Source organism: Chenopodium album, chromosome 1 (assembly GCF_948465745.1).
Source record: "Chenopodium album chromosome 1, dcCheAlbu1.1, whole genome shotgun sequence".
NCBI lineage: Eukaryota > Viridiplantae > Streptophyta > Magnoliopsida > Caryophyllales > Amaranthaceae > Chenopodium > Chenopodium album.
The window spans coordinates 87,000,865-87,023,036 of NC_137834.1; the positions used below are offsets into that span (position 1 = coordinate 87,000,865).

The 22,172-nt window shown below is 34.5% G+C and overlaps 3 protein-coding genes and 1 pseudogene across 4 annotated transcripts; 1 reads left to right on the plus strand and 3 right to left on the minus strand.

Annotated features, from left to right (window-relative positions):
• Window positions 1–1,076: 1,076 nt before the first annotated feature.
• LOC145624851 (U-box domain-containing protein 33-like) lies at window positions 1,077–6,711 on the minus strand. Its single transcript, XM_081677938.1, has 12 exons — window positions 6,574–6,711; window positions 6,260–6,444; window positions 5,323–5,445; window positions 5,094–5,212; window positions 4,824–4,945; window positions 4,497–4,601; window positions 3,967–4,114; window positions 3,601–3,741; window positions 2,676–3,182; window positions 1,685–2,425; window positions 1,362–1,553; window positions 1,077–1,307 (listed from the first exon to the last, which is right to left on the minus strand). Exons 2-11 carry the CDS (start codon window positions 6,327–6,329, stop codon window positions 1,362–1,364), a joined length of 2,268 nt encoding a protein of 755 aa, XP_081534064.1. The 5' UTR covers window positions 6,330–6,444; window positions 6,574–6,711; the 3' UTR covers window positions 1,077–1,307.
• Window positions 6,464–7,144, minus strand: LOC145638109 (U-box domain-containing protein 33 pseudogene; annotated as a pseudogene).
• Window positions 7,145–7,151: 7 nt separating this feature from the next.
• LOC145560583 (U-box domain-containing protein 33-like) lies at window positions 7,152–9,719 on the minus strand. 2 transcript variants are annotated; one of them, XM_081621797.1, is made up of 6 exons: window positions 9,528–9,719; window positions 9,210–9,319; window positions 8,649–8,770; window positions 8,316–8,420; window positions 7,738–7,886; window positions 7,152–7,293 (listed from the first exon to the last, which is right to left on the minus strand). In XM_081621797.1, the coding sequence occupies exons 2-6, from the start codon at window positions 9,246–9,248 to the stop codon at window positions 7,286–7,288; spliced, it is 423 nt and encodes a 140-aa protein (XP_081477923.1). In that variant the 5' UTR covers window positions 9,249–9,319; window positions 9,528–9,719; the 3' UTR covers window positions 7,152–7,285. The 2 variants fall into 2 exon arrangements, with proteins under 2 accessions (XP_081477923.1, XP_081477922.1); XM_081621796.1 differs by having other exon boundaries at window positions 7,159–7,886.
• A 6,656-nt stretch (window positions 9,720–16,375) lies between these two features.
• Window positions 16,376–18,370, plus strand: LOC145638118 (E3 ubiquitin-protein ligase WAV3-like). The gene has a single exon (XM_081689078.1). The coding sequence runs from the start codon at window positions 16,376–16,378 to the stop codon at window positions 18,140–18,142; it is 1,767 nt and encodes a 588-aa protein (XP_081545204.1). The 3' UTR covers window positions 18,143–18,370.
• Window positions 18,371–22,172: the final 3,802 nt, after the last annotated feature.

Consider the following 22,172-nt stretch of genomic DNA (forward strand, 5'->3'; position numbering starts at 1 on the left):
ATGCTCGGGTCAACTCGGGTCTAGGGTTGGTTTCAAGTCGGGTTAGGTCGAGTTCGGGTCACCATTTTTCGAGTTCAGACGGGTCGGTTAATAGGTCGGTTAGGATCGGTATTTCAGGTCGGGTTAGCTTTTGACAACTCTTCAATTGATGATAAAATGAAAAACAACCTTCAAAATGAGAACAAATATTCATAAATGTACGGTACACCCGAGTATATATAGCAACCTCTATGTAGTTACAATAACAAAAATAAATCTCCCTAGGAAAATAATTAAAGTATACATTATATCGTGTTACAATATGGTCATTTACAATTTCAAGTCCCTTACATGTGTGATTTTTTACAAAACACACACACACACAAAACCAAAACCCAAAAAAAAAAAAAAAACCTATTATAAAAGAGCCACAATATAATTATCATATAAATAATATATAAAGCTAAACTTTTAGCCAGGTCATGAAATTGTGACATTTGGCATTCTAACTTTTCGCCAAGTGTTGCGCCACATTGGATAGATTTAAATAGATTCATAAGATAAAAAAGTTAGTTAAAAATTCTTTTTTCAATCAAATTAGGATAGAATTTTATGATAAGATGGTTAGTTTAGAGTTTTATTTTCGATAGAATACCAAATAATAAACTCATAATTAGGCCACAAGACAACATCGTATAGCATTTTAACTTTTCGCCAAGTGTTGTACCACGTTGATAAATATAGATAGACTTTGTAGAAAAAAATAGTTAATTTAGAATTCTATTTTCAATCAATTAAATTGAATTATTATATAATTTTATCTTAAAATTCCATAAACAACCCGGGCATCGCACGGGGCACAAAACTAGTTATGATTAAAGGTATTCTAATAAGTAGTAGCAGTACAAATTAAATCTTAAGGAGTATTATAAAGAGCCGCGATCCTAGACTCCTAGTTGATCGAGTACCACTTAGCTTTGAAGGATCAACATTTCTGCAGGTTCTTTTGCAATTAAGTTTGCTAAATTCAAGCTTGTGTTGCTTAGTTTGTCATTATGCATGCTCATTTAGACCAAAAACATTACAAATCATTAATACAAACGAATTGTTACAGGAAACAAATTATAAGCCACCAATTACTATACATTAGGATTTCCTTAAAAAAAAAATATCAACATACAAATGATTTCTTGCAGGAAGCAAATAAGCCACCAATAACTATACAACAGGTGATCAGGATTTCCCCTCTTGTGTAAGCGTCCTAATGTTTCTTTTACTTACCTTTAAAAAAATGCCTTGAATTACTATACAATGTAGTGAACAATTACCTACAAAACATCAGAAACAAACTTTTATGGGGTAGACAACATGAGTGAGATAACCTAAACAAGATGGTGCTGTAGTAGCCACTCCTGAATTGCAGATCGCAGAGCACGATTAGGAGTAAGATTATGATTACTGAGTTTTAGATTAGTCATTGGTGAAGTATTACTACCACTCTCAAACCACCCTCTTACAGCATCTGCTTCATATGTAAATCCATCAGCAGCAAAATGTGGATCCCGCATTATATCCTACATGATCAAGTTAAGCTCATTCAATGAAAGATATCTGACAAATGTGTCAAAGCGAGTTGGGAAAAATTTAAAGGGTAGACCATAGGCTTATGCTACATATATATCTTCAAGCTACGGAAAATACAAACCTGAAAAATGGGACAAATGAAATAGGATGGTATTTGATCTCCACTGACAGGCTGCAGAGGACTAGAAAAGTTCTCAGTTGAAGTTATCACTGGGTTAAGCACTCTCCAAATCTCCGAACCAAGATTTGGATGGTCTTTTTCTTTTATGTCACAACTTTTCAAAGCCATATGAGCAAGTTGTTGAGCTCGTACAACCGGCCAGTCACCAGCAGCAGGATCTAATATGCTATGGAGATAATCATTCTCCAGAGCATGTTGAACCTCTTTCACTATATTCAGGGCAGGTCTTCCAGTTAATAAGCGCAGCAATATAATTCCAAAAGAATATACATCAGATTTAAGGGAAAGAAGTCCATCATCTAGAGACTCAGGGTCTATGTAAGAAGTTCCCATTAATTCATCAGTTGTGAGAGTCTGCTTGTTGTTAGAGATAATATGGCAGAAACTGAACCCACTGAGCTTGCAGCTGAAATTGGCGTCCAGAAGTATATTTTTTGGTTTTAAATCACTGTGTATAATGCTGCAAGGTTGGATAGAATGCAGGAAGTTAAGGGCTGAGCACAATTCAATGACTATCTGAATTCTTGTTTGCCATGGTAACGGGGGAGTGTTGTCTTTGCAATTCAGTCGGTCTTCAAGATTTCCATTGGGAAGATACTGATAGATGAGAGCCAAGGAGTCATGGCATGCACCAATGAGACTCACCAGGTTTGGATGGCGCAACTTGCTTAATACATCAACCTACAAGCAAAGTTCAAATTATGCAAACGAGGTATGCAACAGTTCAAAAGTGATTGCTAATATTACTATGCTTACAATCTATTCACTACATACATACAATAATAGTTTCATACAAAGTAGTTTCTCCAAAAATTCTTCTATAATCTAAACTCTCCAAAAACAATATGATTTTACAGTTAATGATCATCAGAACAAAATATCTCTTGTTTAAAATGCAAGATTACAAATAAAGTGTAGTTAAATTTCTCACCTCATGTTTGAACTCTGCATTACCCTGCAAGCTATCAGGTTTAAGTACCTTTATCGCGACTTCAGTGTTATGCAGGCAACCTTTGTATACAATGCCATTGTCTCCCTCATGAATTATCAATGATGGATCAAAGAACATAGTAGCTTCTCTGATATCTAACTGGGAGAACTCACAGGAAAACATAGGAACATTTGAACTAGATGGTTCCTGGGAAACTTGTTCCTCCAACACTTGAACTACTTCAGCAGAATCATCATCCGCAGATAGGTATACATCAAGAGTATCATCAAAATCCATTATCACTTTATCACATTGCTTCTTGTTCTTCTGCAAATATTCCGTGAAGAGCATTTTCTCTTCTTCCTCATCCTCATCCTCAATTTCAATTGATAAGAACTCACCAGCTGCTGCTGCTTGGTAAAGCACCTTTAAACCTTTATGTATCTTGAGCTGTAGATCGTTTATTTTCCCCTTCATCTTATTTAGCTTTTCATCAGAAGCTTTCAACTGCGTACATATAAGTCGATAATTAAAAATAAAAATCTTTAATGCAGTGAAAGAAAGAAAAAAAGAGGGGGAAAAAATAAATTCCACTTAGTCTTCACCAAACTGCTTTACAAACAAAGTAAGCTGTTTGATTGACATATTATGTGAATGTGATAGGGTCATTTTCATGCTCAATGCCTCTAAAAAAGGGAATTTCTTCAAGGATGACACACACAAATTTAGACAAATCATAATGACATAATCTTGGCTTTTGTTAGTGTCTCTGACTGTATAAAATGCTAGCTTTGAGAGAATCTATTGAGTTTTCAATTTTGATCTCCCCATGATAAACAAAACAAAACTTATAGAATCTCTGGTATTCAAACCAACAAAATAGTTATTCATTGTTTCAATGGAATAGAATATATTTGAAACTTACACTGTGAATTGCCTTCATGGCCTCGCTCTCAGCTTTCTGCCGTCTCTCCGAATCTTCACAAGCTTCTTCTTGTCTAACTTTTTCAGCTTGTGCTAAGGGTTGCTGAAGTTGATCATATGAATCATTGTCTATGATATTTTTCTGCTGAAAAGCAAAGATTCAGTTGGTTTAATAGAATTTCAAGTAGAAATGAATACTTAATACTTGAGTTAACTTAGGATTATTGTTGAAAAATCCTTAAGAAAAATCAACTTTTAACTTCCCGCACAAAATATTTGAATCCTTTATCCCTTTACCCACCAAAATTTTATGTCCTCCGCCGTTGATGACTATCTTTAGTAATAGAAACAGGGGCTGAATGCCTACCAGTACAGTAGCAGGCGACGAATCATGATGCATGTTTTGAGACAACGGTGATGATTCAGCTGATGGTAAATCGATAAATTGTTCTAAATAACTCAGTCTGTTCAACTGATTTTCTACCAGATGCTGATTCAGTTGCCTCATGGCTTCCCTGTATCAACGTGTTGAAATCAGTATCTTGCAATCACTAATATTGATCTCATTAAGAAGAGGAAAAGCCATGTTGTTGCTCTAAACTTTGTTAATCATGTCACATATATCCCTAATTCTGACAGGTTCAAATAATGTGACAACTGATTCCAGTTCGAGAGAATACAATGTTAGGCTTATTTTATATGTACACAAACAAACTATTCTAAACCTTTTCTGCAAAATTCTCAATAATCACCTTGTACAGTAATTATGACACCATACCAACAAAACAATTGAAAAGATTTAAAGCTAGTACACACAAAATCATCAATTTCAAGTAACACTGAATCTGTAAGACTATGAACACATTGTAAAATTATTTTCCAAGTAGTAAAATATACCTCGTATATATTAGACGACTTTTGTATACAAACCAGATGTGACAGAAATCAGGAGCCTTGTTAAGGACTTCATTAGACTTTTCTGAGGTGGGTTTTGGTTTTATCCTGCAATATCAGGGCAACAAAACAGGACATTTTAGTCAATAGATTGAGTTGCATGTGTGCCAAAACATATTAAACATAAAATTTGCCTCTTCTCAAAATAATGCCTCGTATTTGGCCAATAATATCATAAGTTGTTACTTGTTACTCCATTCCTTTAAAAGTAAGTAGACATCAAAACAGAATACAAAATGTGAAAGTGCTTAGCAAAATTTGTGTCAGAACCTCAAAAATCTGCTGTTGGCTCCTGCACCCATAACCAGTTTTTGTATCCCTAACTGAGATATGAGTTCCAAAATCCCATCAGTTACAGACTCCTTCTCGATAATTATTTTTTCAGCCGGAACCTGCCAAAAGGATTAAAGAAATTTCATACTTGTATTATTTCGCTCATTCTTTATTATAGTGTTATGTATCTACGAGACTACGACTATTCAACTTCTACCTGGTGCTGTTATGATCCGAGAGATAAACTTGGGTATAAAAAGATCATACCTGCTTAAGGGCAAACATATTAAGAGAATCATCTAACATTTCTTCGACCTTTAGTCTTTCCAACTCTTGATTGACCTCCACTCCTCTGACTGTCTTTAAAGGAGATCGAAAACCATATCCTACATTCAAATTGGATCATCAAGAAAAATGAAAATCCAAGCAAATAATTGAAAAAAAGAAACATCAAATCGAAAAGTTAAAAGTTACAAATGAATGATTTTATAATTACTTGTTTGTTGGCGAGTCTTTTGGGTAGGCACATGAACATGAACAGCACAAATGGTCTCCCCATTCCAAAACTTTAAAGCCCAGTTTAGAACTGATTTTCTATCATCACCCTCTTCTTTCCCAACTGCCACATATAGCTTGTTATGATCATCCATAATTAGAAGACAAGAAATTAATAAAATTCAACTGAAATAAACTTAATAGAAGAGCAATTAAGTTGTCAAAGTCATAGAATTTAATTAGTGTATTAAAATATTAATCGAGATTATTACAACGAATACTATTACTACTTCAACAAAAACTGGACTACTTTGATCTAGTCTATATGCATTTCGTGGATAGTGACTCCGTTGACAGAATCAGTCATCAAATCTCATGTAAAAATGACAAATGTAATTTATATTACAGAGATATGATGCATATAGACTGGACTAACTCCCTAACCAGCCGCCACCATTGCCGGACCCACTTTCACCACACCCTACAACACAATAACCAGCTGCATACTCTACTTCATATGTGAACCGGTGAAATTAATACTATATGGATCCGCCGCTAATAACTACAGTAAGCAGTAAAGTTCTTGATTTCTAACAACTGAAATTTAATTTATGGAACAAAATTGGCTTTTACAAACTAAATTTGATTATATTAATTTATGAGCTCTTAGATTCTTCCATATACCCAATCCAAGTTCAGGGAGATTCTTATTATGAGCAAACTGAAATAATTTATTAACAAAGTTGAACAAGTCATCATACACATGATTGCTACACCCTGCAAGCAAAAGATATGCCTTTGATTGCTACACAATATAATGATAAAAAAAACATATCTACTTAAGAACCCTCAAATCACATCCATGCTGTACATAATTCAAACAATGCCTGATTTTAGTAAAGGAGAATTGGCAAGCTAAAGTAGGTCAGATGAATAACTGTTGGTGCTGCTGAAGCCAATCCTGAATTGCAGATCGTAGAGCTCGGTTAGGAATAAGTTTTTGGTCATCAAGTTTAAGATTAGTCATTGGTGAAGTATCATGACCACCATCAAACCACCGTCTAACAGCATCTGCTTCGTATGCAGATCCATCAGCAGCAATATGTGGATCCCACATTATTTCCTACATTCAAGTAGCTAATTCAGATAAAGTCATAGGATATCTACAAGTAAAATAAAGTTAATAGAAAAACAAAAAGAAGATTAAAAAACATGAACTTATGATACAAGGTTTGATCCAAGGTAAACGAACCTGAGAAATGGGGCAAATGAAATAAGAGGGTACTTTGTCACCAGGAGGGTTAGATGAGCTTTTACATGGCATCATCATTTCTTTCAGAACACTCCATGTCTCTGAATCAAGGTCTGGTCGGCATTTTGCTTTAACATGACAGCACTTCCAAGCCATGTAAGCCAGGTGATTTGCTTGTGTGATCGGCCAGTCACCAGCAGACGAATCCAGGATGCTATAGAGACGACCATTCTCTAGAGTATGCTGAACCTCCTCCACTATCCTCAAGGCAGGTCTTCCAGTTAATAAGCACAACAATATAATTCCAAAAGAATATACATCAGATTTAGGTGAAAGATGTTCTCCTTGAAAATCAGGATCTGTGTAAGAATCGCTCTGTTCATCAGTTGTAAGAGTCTGCCTATTGTTTGGGATGATATGGCCAAATACACTGAGCTTACATCTAAAATTGGCATCAAGAAGTATATTATTTGGGTTTACATTACCGAGTATAATGCTGCAAGGTTGGATGGAATGGAGGAAGTTAAGCACTGAGCATATCTCAGTTGCTATACTGATTCTTGTTTGCCATGGTAAGGGGGGAGTATTGCCCTTGCAATTAAGTCGGTCTTCAAGACTTCCATTGGGAAGATGCTCATAGATGAGAGCCAAGGGATCTAGGCAGGCACCAATGAGTTTCACCACGTTTGGATGATGTAGCTTGCTTAAAAAATCAACCTACTAAGTACAATTGATGCAAACAGAAGCAAGTTACAATTAAAAAAATAAATTTTTTAAATTTACATTGCATCAAACATTAAATTAATTTTGTATGACTGAAATAGTCAGGAACAAATAAACTACAAAAAATGGAGTAACCATAGGCCCATACTATCTACATTATGGAAATTATACACCTACTCTCTTTAAAAGAAAAAAAAGGGTATGTTCTTAAGTCCATAAGATGAAGTATGACAGATATAGACATATAACTCTTGATGAATATTCTTACCTCTTGTTTAAACTCTGTAATATTCTGCAACCTATAAGGTATAGGTGTCTGTATTGCCAATTCACAGTCATGTAGGAAGCCTTTGTACACATTACCATTATATCCTTTCCAAATTCTCAATGATGGATCAAAGAACTTAGTAGCTTCCACAAGATCTAATTGTGAGAACTCACAGGAAATTGCAGGAATATTTGATCTTGATGCTTCCTGGGAATCATCAGACTCCATATTCACTTCATCAAATTGATTCTTGTACTTCTGCAACTCCATTTTCACATCATCTCGTCGTTTCCTGTACTTCTGCAACTCCTCTTCCAATTCCCTACATTTATGTTGCAACTCCTCTTCCATTCAATATTATTTTCTCACAAATTGCATTTTCTTTCATTAGAAGATATCCTATTATTCAGGGGTAAAGGTACATGGTTGCTACCGCACTACCGCAGACTGCCAGTCTTATCTGGTATCTAGCCATGCATCTTCAACCAAATAATTCGTAAGGACACTAATCTACCAGCTAAGCAACACTTATGTTCCAAATCACTTCAAAAGCTTTACATTGAACACACAATGAACAAGCATGTTTCTATCATACTCCCCCAATCCATAATTGATAGTCAAGTATGCTATTTTAAGATGTTCAGACTTCAGAGTACAAAATAAAGGCATCTCCTAATATAGCAACAGTTTAGGTGATATGGAAATTACACAGCTATCAACCACGGAAATTTTCTTCGTAGCATATATATACCTCATACAGATCAGAAGACCATTGCTTACAAAGAAGATATGACAGAAACCAGGAGCATGTTGGAGCACGTAATTAGACTTTCTTGAGGGAAGGCTTGCACTTCTCCTGCAATATTAAGGCAACAAAAAAATACATTTCAGTCTATAGGTTGAATCATTGAATTGTAATTGTGTCAAAACATGTAGTTCTTGTCACAGCATAGTGAATATAACGTGGTCACTATTATCATTAGTTGTTACAATTAAATCAAGACCGTAACATAGAAAGCATATCAGGAAAAAAAAAAAAAAAAAAAAAAAACACGGAAAAGCAAAGCATAATCTGTATCTACACCTCAAATAGATGTTGTTCGCTCCTGCACCCATCACCAATTTCCGTATCCCTAGCTTAGATATGAGTTCTAAAATTCCATCAGTTACTGATTCCTTCTCGAAAATTATATTTTCAAACAGAACCTGCCCAAAAGGACCACAAAAATGATAGATTGAGATATGAATGAAGAGAAGGGGGTGAGACTGTGGAAGAGAGCCCATAAATGCAATTGCTTAAGGTGGATGGAAAGAGCCACTCACATAACATATCAACATTGAAACCTTTGATTTTTAAACAAGACTCACATATACACCAAAGAAAGAGATTGTTTGGCCAAGCTTTAGACAATAACTTCTGTTGTTTCCTTGAAACTGTTTATACAGAAATTCCAAGGTTGTTTGGACATATCTACACGAGTACTTTCAAAATCAAAAACAATTTTCGTTTGGCTCATTCCTTATTCTAAAGTTTTGAATCTTGAGAGTATAATAATTCAACTTCTACTTTGTGCTATCTTAAAGGATTATGAATTTATATGAGATATAAATTGTGCCATAAGAAAAGGGGATAATGAGATCATACGTCATTTCTGGCACACCTCTTAATACAATCATCTAACATTTTGTCCACCTTTCTTTCCTGTTCTTTGAGTGCTCCATCTCTGACAGCCCATGAAGGTGCTCGAAAACCATCTGCAATAATTTAAATTAGGGTGATTAGCATGATTCAAATTCTTTTTTTCTTTTTCTTTTTTTTGAAAAATTTGATCATTTAGAAATAAAAAATCTAAGCAAAAACAAAAGCAAAAGTAAAATTGGAATGTAGGAATATACAAACTAATGATTCTGCAAACAGCAAACCTAAGATATCAACCACCACAAAAAGGGTAATCGCAATTACTTATTGGTTGACGGATATTTTGGACAGGCACATGAACATGAATTACACAGATCTACCCTCTTTTAAACATTATTGCCCAATCTAGGATTGATGTTGCTTCTTCAATCTCATTTCCAACTGCTACATATAATTTGTTTTCACCCATAACCAGAAGACAAGAACTTGGTAAAATTCAACTCGAATGAATGAACTTGAAAGATGATCAAGTTGCCAAGTCACAGAACTTAGTAAGTTAAATATTTAACTATGAACTTGTAATCATTTTTTTATTTAGTTGATCTAGTCAATATGCACATAGTAGATGATGGTGACACCATTGGCAGAACTAGCTATAGTCATTACATCTCCTGTAAAATGATGTGGTATTCGACTGTTCGGTCCACAAAAGCCCCATTTAGTGTAGATGAAGGTAGTGATTAAGATTTTGCATACAATATATAGGAAACAATCCAACAAACCAAATAAAAGATGTTTAGTTGCTAGTATATAATCATTGCAATGTCCTCTACTTGATGCTTAACAGCACAGGTAACACATTTAAACCAAGAACTTAAGATGATTAAAGGATCCAAGATTATGAAAAGCATCCTTGCATACTAACCAGATATGATCATATGAAAAAAATCAAATCGACGCAGAACACGAAAAACTGTGGAAGTAAGGAATCAAATTTGTATTCATACCTCAGATGTCTAATGTTAGCTGCTGCACCCATTATCAATTTCTTTATCTGTAAGGTACACAAAATTTAATTCATACAAGTCCAACTTAAATAAAATTCAAAGAAAAGTTGTCTGAGAAATGCTTAATTAGGTCATTGAATTGCAAAAATTGCCAACAAAGTATAGAATTATAGGGAACAAATATAATTTTACTTGAGAATCATTTGGGTAGGAAAATGAACATGAATTAAATAAAAAGTAACCTTTCTTGGAAATTTTAAAGCCCAATTTAGAGTTGATTTTCTATCTTCAATCTCTTTTCCTACAACTACAAATAATTTGTTTTCCATAATTTTTCTGGTTCTCTAAAATTGAGAAAACTTAACATTAAATTTTCTCCCCCTTAATTGCAAATTTCCACTCTTTACAAAAAAAATTGAGAATTACGACCCAGAACAAAAATTCTTGGTACAATTTAATTGAAAAACGGATTTCAAAGAAGATGGAATTGCCAAATTACAGCAACAAAAATTAGGGTTATAAAAATAGTATTCAATCGGAAAATCGTAAATTCAGATAAATTACCTGAGAATTTGATCAAGTCTGTAAGAATTTAGTCGATAGTGACTGAATTGAGTCAATTGACCGGTCAAGCTCAAGAAGGTTTGTCCACGGGCCGGTTTTTTTGGTTGCCTAGGTACCTAATCTCTCGGGCTTAATTTCATTTCAGTTCGGTTCATAATTTTCTTCTCTCATAAACAATTCAGTTCAATTTAATAAATTAGAACAAATCATAGGTTAAGATGACTTGTGGACTTGTGGTTAACTTCACTTGATGGCATTATTGGTGAATAGAGATAAACTTAAGCAAATCACTGAAATACAACATATTGGCATCAATATAATCAGCATAATAGAGGAAAACATGAATATAATTTAGGGACGGAGAGAGTATACTTGTAACTCATATACTGATATACTAATCAATTAATTGTTTTATATATGAATCACTTATTTATGAACCTTCTAAATGACTTTTTGATAAAATCCTGAAAGGTGTGCTGGCAGCGCGTGAAAAAAATACAAAATCATTCTTGATTTACTTACATGAGAAGACAAAATCATAATTGATTTACTTTTTAAAACTTGGAAATGAGAGATTATAATCAATATGGATTTCGTGCCAGGGTTTTACATACTGTAATCTGTATCTGACAGATATTTGACTCATAATTTAATTAAACAAAATATATTTATATGTGTAGCTCTAAATGTCAATTTTTAAAATATAAAAGTGGAACTATTAAGTGAATGAAACATTAACAACACTAATCAAGCTTCACAAATTCCAAAACTAACATAATTTTAGATCATTTTAACCTTTAAGGCATTTGGACAGCTATATAAACACCAAGCTAGCTTAGTAATAGCCTTCTAAGAGTTCTAACACACCAAGTCACATCCTTCTCTACTATCTCAAAGAAAGTGCTTTAATTTGAAAAAATGGAGATCAAAACCAAGGTAAACTAAATTACTCATTCCTTATTTGTCATACAATAGTTGTAATTAAACAACTCATTATTCATTAATCAATTATATAATGTTTTTATTGTGATGTAATAGGAAGTATGTGACATATGCCTTGGAAAGATGGTTGTAGGACAAGGCTTGTTTACAGCAGAATGCTCTCACTTGTTCCATTCAAGCTGCATTGCTTCCAGGGTTGAGCATGGCTCTCACTTTTGCCCTACTTGTCGCGCTACATGGACACGAACACACCTCTTTATCGACGACAAACCCTTCTCTGCCCCTGCCCCTGCACCCAACACCAACACCTCAACAGACACTCACAATGCCAACATGATAGTCGAACAATCCAGCTCCTCTGCTGTCCTCAATGACATCCAGGCCCTTTGCTTATCGCCGGAGGTTTCTGATAGGCAGATTGTTCCTGCCTCACCCGATTATACCGCACTTCTTGAGGAAATTCAGATCAAGGCTGACCAAATTATGGAACAATGCAGAAGAAATAGGGAGAACGCAAGAAGCTAAATCAAACGATTTTAGCTGTAATTAATGTTGTGTATGGAAAAAATTGTATTAAAACTCAGTATTAACTTTTAAATAATTTTTATTATTGTTGATTATATAGATAGTTAAACATCGATAAATACAAGTTTATGCCAGATAAACGAATTTTTGTTAATCTGGTGACATTTCTGTAAATATATTGAAAAGCGAGGTCATTTATTCAGTACTTTTGGTGAGCTGTCCAAATACTAGTTGCAACTTGCATTTACTGTTTTGTGGGGAAATTACACATGTACCCCTCAACTAGTACATAAAAAAACGCATGTAGACGATTATAAACAAAACAAATTTTGTTTACTTGAGAAATTAACTAGGCACAACTCGTTAACACATATGCATTGGCATGTCAAGTTTGACAGAGTCAATAATTATCATGAAACATAGTGAACAAATTAAACATTAACAATAACACTAATAAGTTCATATAAGAGATCGATGCTCCCTCTTTATGTTTTTAAATAAAGGTTACACTTTAACTAGCACTTAGATTAAAGGTCTGTTCACATTTACTGAATTGAGTTGAACTGAACTGAATTGATTAGAGCTAAACTGAACTGAACTGATTGGAGCTGAACTGATTAGAGCTGAATTGAATTGATTGGAGCTAAACTGAACTGAACTAAGCTGAAATGAATATTTTATGAGAGAGGAAAATTAGGAGTTGAACTGAATTAAGCTGAACTGAACTGATTGGAGTTGAACTGAACTGAACTGAACTGAAATTAAGTAAATGTGAACATGCCCTAAGTTGTACTGCGAAGTTAATAATTTATTGAAATATATGAAGGAAAAAAAAAAAGTTATGAGGGTGAGTGGAAAGAGAGATATACAGATTACTAGTATTAAAAGGTAGAATTTTGCCAAAAAAAATATATAGAAGTGTAACCTAAAAAATTAGTATGTAATTGACTAATTGTAACACTTCAAAAAGTTAAAAAACAGATAGAGTTATAAGTTAAGAGGTCAATTGACCAAATTGGTAAATAAAAAAGACCCTTAGTGACAATTTGGTAAAAAAAATAATTCTGGCGACAATTTGGTAAAAAAATTAACCCTGAGCGACAATTTGGTAAATAAAATTATCTCAGGCGACATTTTACCCAAAAAATACAAAATTTCCAACAAATTACTCGTGAACACTTAATTTAGTTCGTTTTTCGTGGTTATTTATCAATCCTTTTTTTTATAGAAATAACAATTTCAAGAAATTACATGTTTAGTATCAATTTTCACTTAAGTTTCATACCTCCTATTAACGAAATGTTTTTAAAAGGGGTAGGAAATAAATTTGGTATCAAGATTTTGCTAAATGAAAAATAAATGGCATAGGTATTCAAAATTTATAAAAGGAAAAATAAATTTAAAATCACAAAAACAAATTAAATTATGGTTTTTAAAGAGTTTGTTGGAAAAAATAGAATTTTTGGTCTAAATGTCGCCGGAGTTTATTGTTTTTACCAAATTGTCGCATATGGTTAGGTTTTTTTTACCAAATTGTCGTCGGATTAAGTTTTTTTTTACCAAATTGTCACTAAGGGTCTTTTTTATTTACCAATTTGGTCAATTGGCCTAAGTTAAGATAACTTTGGAAAAGGATAAGTTTTGGTAATATGTTAATAAGGATTACCAAGTTCAATTTACACTAAAGAAGTGCTAATAACAATAAAAAATAAAAAATAAAAATAAAAACTAAAAAATAAAAATAATTATATTAATGAAATCATGGTGAATAGAAATGAGCATAGGCAAATTATTACATATTGACATCAACATAATCACTAATTTTTGGGTTCTTATAACTAGGGCTGTACACAGTTTGGTCTAGACCGTAACCAAACCAGATCAAACCGTATTTTAGCGGTTTGGTTTGGTTTACGGTTTATAAAATTACGATTTGGTCTCGATTTTTTTGTAAATATGGTTTATGGTTTGGTTTGGTTTTGCAAAAATTATAAACCAAACCAAACCGTAAACCAATAAATCGTATTTTAATATTTATATAATTTTTCAATAATTTTTTTTTTTATATTATATAAAAAAAAATTAAAGAATAATTAAAAAACCATGAAAAATAAATAAAAACTATACCGTCAATACTCTATAATTAATGACTATAATGTAGTACTCATATGAATATCTTTTATAGTTATGTATTATTTTTATTATGTGTTAGCCCTTGATATTTTTATTGTAACTTTGTAGTACAATTTAATCCGTTTGGGCTACTTATTTAAACATTATTATAAATTAGTGAAGTATTATTTGACAATTTTTGGAAAAAAAAATATCATCTCATCATATACCGCAAACCAAACCAAACCAAACCGTAATAATTACGGTTTGGTTTGGTTTGGTTTCAATACTAATATGGTTTGGTTTGGTTTGAAAAATTTACCAAACCGTATTTTGCGATTTGGTTTGGTTTGGACTCAAACCGCACCAAACCAAACCATATTCACCCCTACTTATAACTCATATACTAATCAATTTCTTGTTACTCATACACTAATTAATTATTGATGAACTTTTCTAGATGACTTTTTGATAAAATCATGGAAAACTTTGTTGCGCGCGTGAAAATGCAAAAATCATTCTTGATTTACTCACGTGAAAAGGCATAATCAATTTCTTGTTACATACTAATCAATTATTCATGAACTTTCTAGATGATTTTTTGATAAAATCCTGAAAAACCTTGTTGGCAGCGCGTGAAAATATAAAATTATTGTTGATTTACTGACGTCAAAAGACAAAATCATTATTGATTTACTGACGTCAAAAGACAAAATCATTATTGATTATCTTTGTAAAACTTAGAAATATGAGATTATGCCTAAATATCCAGAGTTTTACATATTGTGTGATCCGTATCTGACTGATCTTTTAATTAAACAATAAGATATTGATATGTGTAGCTGAGTAGCTCTAAATCCTTAGTGACCAAACCAAAGGCATTTGGACAGCTATATAAACACCAAGCTTGTAGCCATCTAACACACCAAGTCACATTTTTCTCTACTATCTCAAAAAAAGTGAGAGAGTTAAGTCCATTTATCTTAGTTAGGGAGAAAAATTTGTTTAGAGTGCTTTGAAAAAAATGGAGACCAAAACTAAGGTAAACTGAATTACTTACTCCTTATTTATTATTATACATTAGTTCTTATTAATCTTAACCAGTTTCTTTATGTTTTATTTACACCATTTTGGTGTACATTTTTTTTTTTTTTTTTTTTTTTTTGTTTTGTTGTGATTGTTGTAATTCTGCATATTCATATATTTTATGTACTTATGTTATATGTAAAGATGATAAGCATGTAATTGAGAAGCTTTAAGAGTAATAATTTTGACTGATTAGTTATTTTAGAGAGTTGTTATTATTATTGATTTGTTCATGTCCAAGTCCAAACTCTAGAGTGAATTTGCTCAAATTGGTGTGTGTTTGGTGCATGTTCTTTTGTTTGATAATTTTTTTCATGTCAAATTCTGACAATTGATGTAGGTTGCACTTTCATTCATAATGAATTTACGTATATTTTTAGGTTCGATATAGTCATATAGAGTTGTCAATTCAATTAATATGTAAATCAATGAGATAAACTTGGAATTTCAAATTGCTCCAAGAACAGTTTGTTTTGTTGTTTCAATTATATAATTTGATTGATTAATAAAAATTTAAACACATGTACGTACTAAATCATTGAAACTTGATCAAAATTTTATGTTTCAACTTCTATGATCAGATTGTATAATCTATTTATTTCAAATGTAAACGTGAATCTAACTTTGTATCGGTTTTTTCCCTAGTAATTAAATGTTGACTAGCTATAGATTTCAAGAAATATACTTCGTATATGATTTTTATGTATTACATACTTATCACCTTAAATTTTTTTTTGACAAACATAGTTAAGTTATAAGAAATACATGATTCATGCTGTAGTATATATCTACCCCTGTATTTTTCAGGTTCCTTTTTTATGTTTAAATGAATTTCTTTTATCTTTGGTGAACTGGTGATGTATATATACAACTCATTGATTTTATAATGTTGTTGTTGTGATGCCTTAGGAACTGTGTGACATATGCTTTGAAAAGATGGTTATAGGGCAAGGCAAGGATTTGTTTACAGCAGAGTGTTCTCATGATTTCCATATCAGCTGCATTGCTTCCAGGGTTAAGCTTGGCTGTCGCGTTTGCCCTACTTGTCGCGCTACTTGGACAGACCTCTTCATACAAATGTTACAATCATATTCACCACTTACCTTGGAGCCTACTTCCTTCGCAGATGGCGAACCCCTCCCTGCCCCTACCCCTACCCCTACCCCTGAGGCACCCATCAACAACACCAACACCAACACCGACTCCTTTCCAACCTCAACACACCCTCACAATGCTAACATGATAGTAACAGGCTTACCTCAGTACCTTGTACTAAGCAACTCCAAACAATCCGACAATTTTGCTGTCCTCATCGGCCTTCAGGCCCCTAGGCAGGTTGACCATGCCGCACTCGATCTCATTGCAGTTCTAGATGTGAGTGACAGTATGGGTGGTGAAAAGATCAGGCTCGCCAAGCAGGCAATAAAGTTTGTTGTCGACAACCTTGGCCCTTCAGACCAGCTGTCTATCATCACATTTGTTGACTCAAAACAACAACTGACCCAACTTAGTGGGATGACTGATGTAAGGCGAGTTAACACTATCCAGTTCAAGCACACCCATGACTCTACTAACATCATTGCAGGACTGAAGACAGCCGCGGTGATCCTGGAGAAGAGGAGTGAAATGAACCCAGTCTCAAGTATTATTCTTCTTTCTGACGGTCAAGACAGAAGATATACAGATTCCCTTGACGCCCTCAAAACTCTCCCGCTTTACCTCCGTACTAATGACTCATCAATATCTGTTTCACAAGCTGGTGCAGTTCCTGTACACACATTTGGGCTTGGTCATGACCACAATGCTACTGCCCTGCACGCCATAGCAGATGGTTCAGGCGGGACCTTCTCATATATCGAGTCAATTGATACTATCCAAGACGCCTTTGCTCAGTGCATAGGCGGATTGTTTAGTGTTAAGGCACAAGAAGTGGAATTAAAAGTGAGATGTGTCTCTCCAGGGGTTCAAATTAAGTGCATCTTCTCCAGCAGGTATCGCAGCTGTATCGATGCTGATGGGATACATGGAGTGATACATATGGTGGATTTGTACTCGGAAGAAAAGAGGATGTTCCTGGTGTGTGTCTCAGTCCCACCAGCTGATCAGGAGACCTCAACAACGCGGTTGTTAGAGGTCAATTGTTCCTACAAAGACCCACTGTCTAACCTATACATAACGTCTGACATCATCTGTGTTGAAATTCCCCGGCCACCAGCTGAGGACGTTTCAACAAAAGACATGCTGAGAGAGGTAGATAGAGAGATAATCCGCATTGGAATAGCAGAAAACATTGTCAAGGCAGAAGCAATGGCAGTACGAGGAGAGCTAAGCGAAGCTGTATCATTTCTTGAGCAGGATAAAACAAATCTGATGCAGACAGCCTCAGGAGAGGCAAGGGATCCTTTCTGTGAACAATTGCAAAAGGATTTGAAAGCGATACAAGAGAAGATGAAGAGTAGGGCAGAATTTGAAGCGAGAGGAAAAGCTTTTATGCTTTCAAGGTGTAAGACACTTTTTGATCAGAGAGCTTCAACTCAAGCTCTCATACCTGATGGTGCTTCTGGTTCTGCTCCGCCTGAGGACATACCTTATTATCAGACGTCGATCATGAGAAGAATGGTGCAGAAGTCACAGGAACTGCGCCAACTGCGTGATCAGAATGAGAATTCAGCTGAAAGCAGCAGTAGCAACAGCGAGCCTTAAGGGATTACTTCAAAATGTCTCTGCAAACTAAATTCGAATAAGAAATTTTTCTTTCAGTACTTATATTTACAGTAGGTGTGGTTTGGATTAAGGTGAAGGTTTTGGAGATGATTTAGCAGTAGCTTTATCGAAAATTCAAAACTGTAGCCATCTTACCATCCTTTTATATTTGACTAGCTATCACATTTATATATTGTCAATCTATTATTATGAATATGAATGATATAAAAAAAAAAAATTGCAGAGATTAATATGATTTCCATTGTGTTAAAGAAGCTTCCTTTCTTTCTTTTCTTCATAATTTTTATATATTCTCTCTATCTTTTCTGTAACAATTTTCTTTTTATTATCTTTTATCTATTACAAATTATTATACACTCTAGTTTTGATAAAATTATTAAATCTTGGTTAAAAATTTATGTGCAGGAACTTTTTAATGTTGAAGATTATTGCTTCTGACTTTCAATGTTTTTTGATTTAGTAGTTCAACCTTTTTGGGTTCTCAAGTCTCTGCATTGTATTAGATTCTTTATTAGTAGGAACTATAAATTAGCTGACTTAATTAGGTTCTGAATTTATAAAATGTCTTCGTCCAATATAAAATTGTAACACACAACAAAGTATAATTTAAACTAGTAATGTGACAACTAAATCTGCACGAAAAGATGGAATAATAGGAAAAAAGCCCCTTGAAGAAAATAAAACCACTTGTCGAGACTCTCTTCCTATCTACCTAGCTAGTTGTTCTTAATTCCCAACAATTGTGACTTTGAAATCTCACACTACTTGAACAAAACTGGTTTTTTTCCCTTCAACAAAAGAAGTTAGTCAAACTTCATAGATAACTTGTGAGCTTGACTTTGAAACTATTAGGTTTGGATTAGAATTACCATGCAATGCATCATTTGAACACTTTAACACAATATAAAACTCCTTTCATACTCAACAAGTTAATCTCACTAAGCATTGCCTTATTAGAAACCAACATCTTTATTCCCTGTTAGTATTTTGAGCTCAAAGAACATCACCAAAAATGCCTTACACTACACAGCGAAATTTCTTCCTTGCTCTCTCACTGATTGCTTGCTTCACTTCAGGCCAAGCAACTGCACGCCATTTGCTACAAATGAGCCTATTCGATCCGTCTTCCCAGCTCGGATTACCAACTCTACCAACACCCTCACTCGGAAAAACTCCAGGATCATTGACATTCCCTACATTTCAGGAACCACTTGTTCCACCACACTTCTTCCCAATTATCCCCTTCCCCAGCCTTCCTAATATCCCTTCACTGCCCACGCCTACAGGACCGACATTCCCTACGATTCCCACAGGATCCCTCCCCAGTATCCCGGGCAGCGTGCCACCTAGCTTTCCCGTTCCACCACCTAACTTTACAACAGAGAATCCGTCAAGTACTCCCAATATGAACCCCTGAATCTGAAACGTCTCATAGAAGCATCAAACTGATCTGATGTAATAATATAAGCCGGTCTCCCACAGGAGTACAGGACTCATACTTAGATTATTGTATTCAATAATGTATTAGAAATTTAGCTTTGTTTGGACTAGCCATATCTACTAGACTACTAGTATGACATTGTAAGAACTGTTACTTCCAATACATTAATAGAAGCTGCAAAACATATATAATTTTCTTTTCAACTAACTGATAATATACTTGTATATGTACATGTTATAACTTATCAGGTGTATTACTACTTTACCTCCAAACAATCAACTCCTTTCATGAAATTAACAAGATTTAAGGCAGAACAGTCATCCCATCTGAGAGGCATGTCGCGTTAGTTCCTAGATGAAAACAGCACAAGCCTCATTTACTACAGGATAGCTACTTATAGTCTACTTAGAGAGTCTATTCAGAGTCGATGGTTTCTGCACTCTGGAATTTGATACACACACTCCCATTTCACTCCATCAGTATCTCTTCGAGTTTATCAGGATCTTGGAACTCATTATCAGTATCTAAGGACTTTTGGGGGATTAGAGTTGGCTTTGTAACTTCTTCACTAGATGAGTTCAGAGAACTTTTTACTTAACCAAGAATGCATAAAATGTATAGAACCATGTTAAACTCTCGCGTGTTTTACTTTTATGTTATTCTGCACTATAATAAGTCCTCAACTTCTCATAGAACAAACTACGTCGAGACTAGACACAGAGTAGGGAAGTGTAGTATGGAATATAGATGATGTTCGAAATTTGAGCTTGGGGTGTATCCGTGTATGCTAAAGAGGATGAGAAATGTAACTACGTCGAGACAAACTAATTCAAGCCAGGGACAGCATAGATGATTGCCACGGCATGCAGAGAGCCAGAGATAGCAACTCAGGCTCCAAGGAGGAGATTCACCATTTACGAATGGCAGTTCATACATCTCCTCCAGAATTGTAATGTGCATTGTGTAAAATCCTCTGTATGCAGTGTGCTTTGTGTTAATGACACCAGCACAACAGCAAACATTAGAATTACATATTTTTCTAGTTTTCGGTTTCTGTTTCTGAGATTTGATTCACATCTAGTACATTATAACAAGATTGTGTGAATTTAAAAATAAAAATGTATTACACACTCGCCAAAACCTAAGGTAGTCTAAACTTTGAATTAATAAACTACAGCCAAAACGACCTACATTGTGAACCGGAAGGAGTATAATCATCAAGTGTGCCAGCGTAAAAATCTTGTATCCCCTCATTTCTTCCCCCTACTCTTAGTCTGACACTAAGCCACTAATAACTAATTTCTCAATCTCTTATTGCACCCATGGTGAGCGGTCATTAATTGTGGGAATGGTAATAGATTTGTTTATGTAATTTTGCTAAGAAATTTTATTTTCCAAATGTGTTTTTTTGTTCACAAATTTCATTACCACATAATACCATCTTTACCGTGGTAATGAAAATTTTGAATAAAATATTTGAGGAAATAGCATTACCATGGCCAAGGGTGCTAACGCGGATTTTTTTTTTTTTTTTTTTTTTACAACATAAAAGCATTACCATTACCACTATTTATTACGGAGTACCTATCAACAACCAAACAAGATGTTAGAATCACCTACGAGATAACTCCCCCCCCCCCCCCCCCCTCTCTTTCTTTCTCTGTCCGTTCTTACAAAAAACTTGGCACTATATGCAGAAAATGTTAGAAATTGCAAATTTTGCAACACCTATAACATTTTTCCCTCCTTGACATAATAAGTTAGTCAAACTTCATACAGAACATGTGAACTCTCTTTTTGTCTATCTATATTACCCTTGTAATAACATGCAAAACCTGATTGAATGTATTAGGTTTGGATTAGAAACACCATGCAATGCATCATTTCAACCCTCTCCAGCACACTATATAAGTATATAACCCTCTTTCAGATTCAAAAGTCAAAAGCACTTAACCTCGACTCAAAAACAACCCTTCATCATCTGTTTAAATCCTTGAATCAAAGAATATCAACAAAGATGTCTCATACGATCATTTTCCTAGCTCTCTTGCTGGTTGCTTGCTTCACTTCGCACCATGTGGCTGCCCGTCGTTTGCTACAGAATAACTTACCCGATCCATCACCCCAGATTGGACAGCCAGCCATGGCAGCACCCTCTCAAAATAAGCCTACAGCATCTATGGCTTTTCCAGCATTTCACAAACCACTGCTTCCACCTCACTTTCTCCCCCTATACCCCTTCCCCAACTTGCCTACCTACCTTTCAATGCCCACCATCCCTTCACCGATACCCACAGGACCGTCAAATCCTTCAGGGCCCATCCCCGGTACCCCAAGTGGCGTTCCACCCAGCTTCCCCAATCCACCAGCTAAAATGATGCCACAGAATCCAACAACAATGACTCCAGGTAACGATGAAACCCTGAACCCCTGATTCTCTCCACAGAAGAAGAAGCTAAATGGAAGAATAAAGAAAAAAGACTGACGCTTTTCATTCTTAGATCATTATATTCAATAATCTATTTGAAAATATCATTGTTTGGACTAGCCACATCTACTAGTAGTACA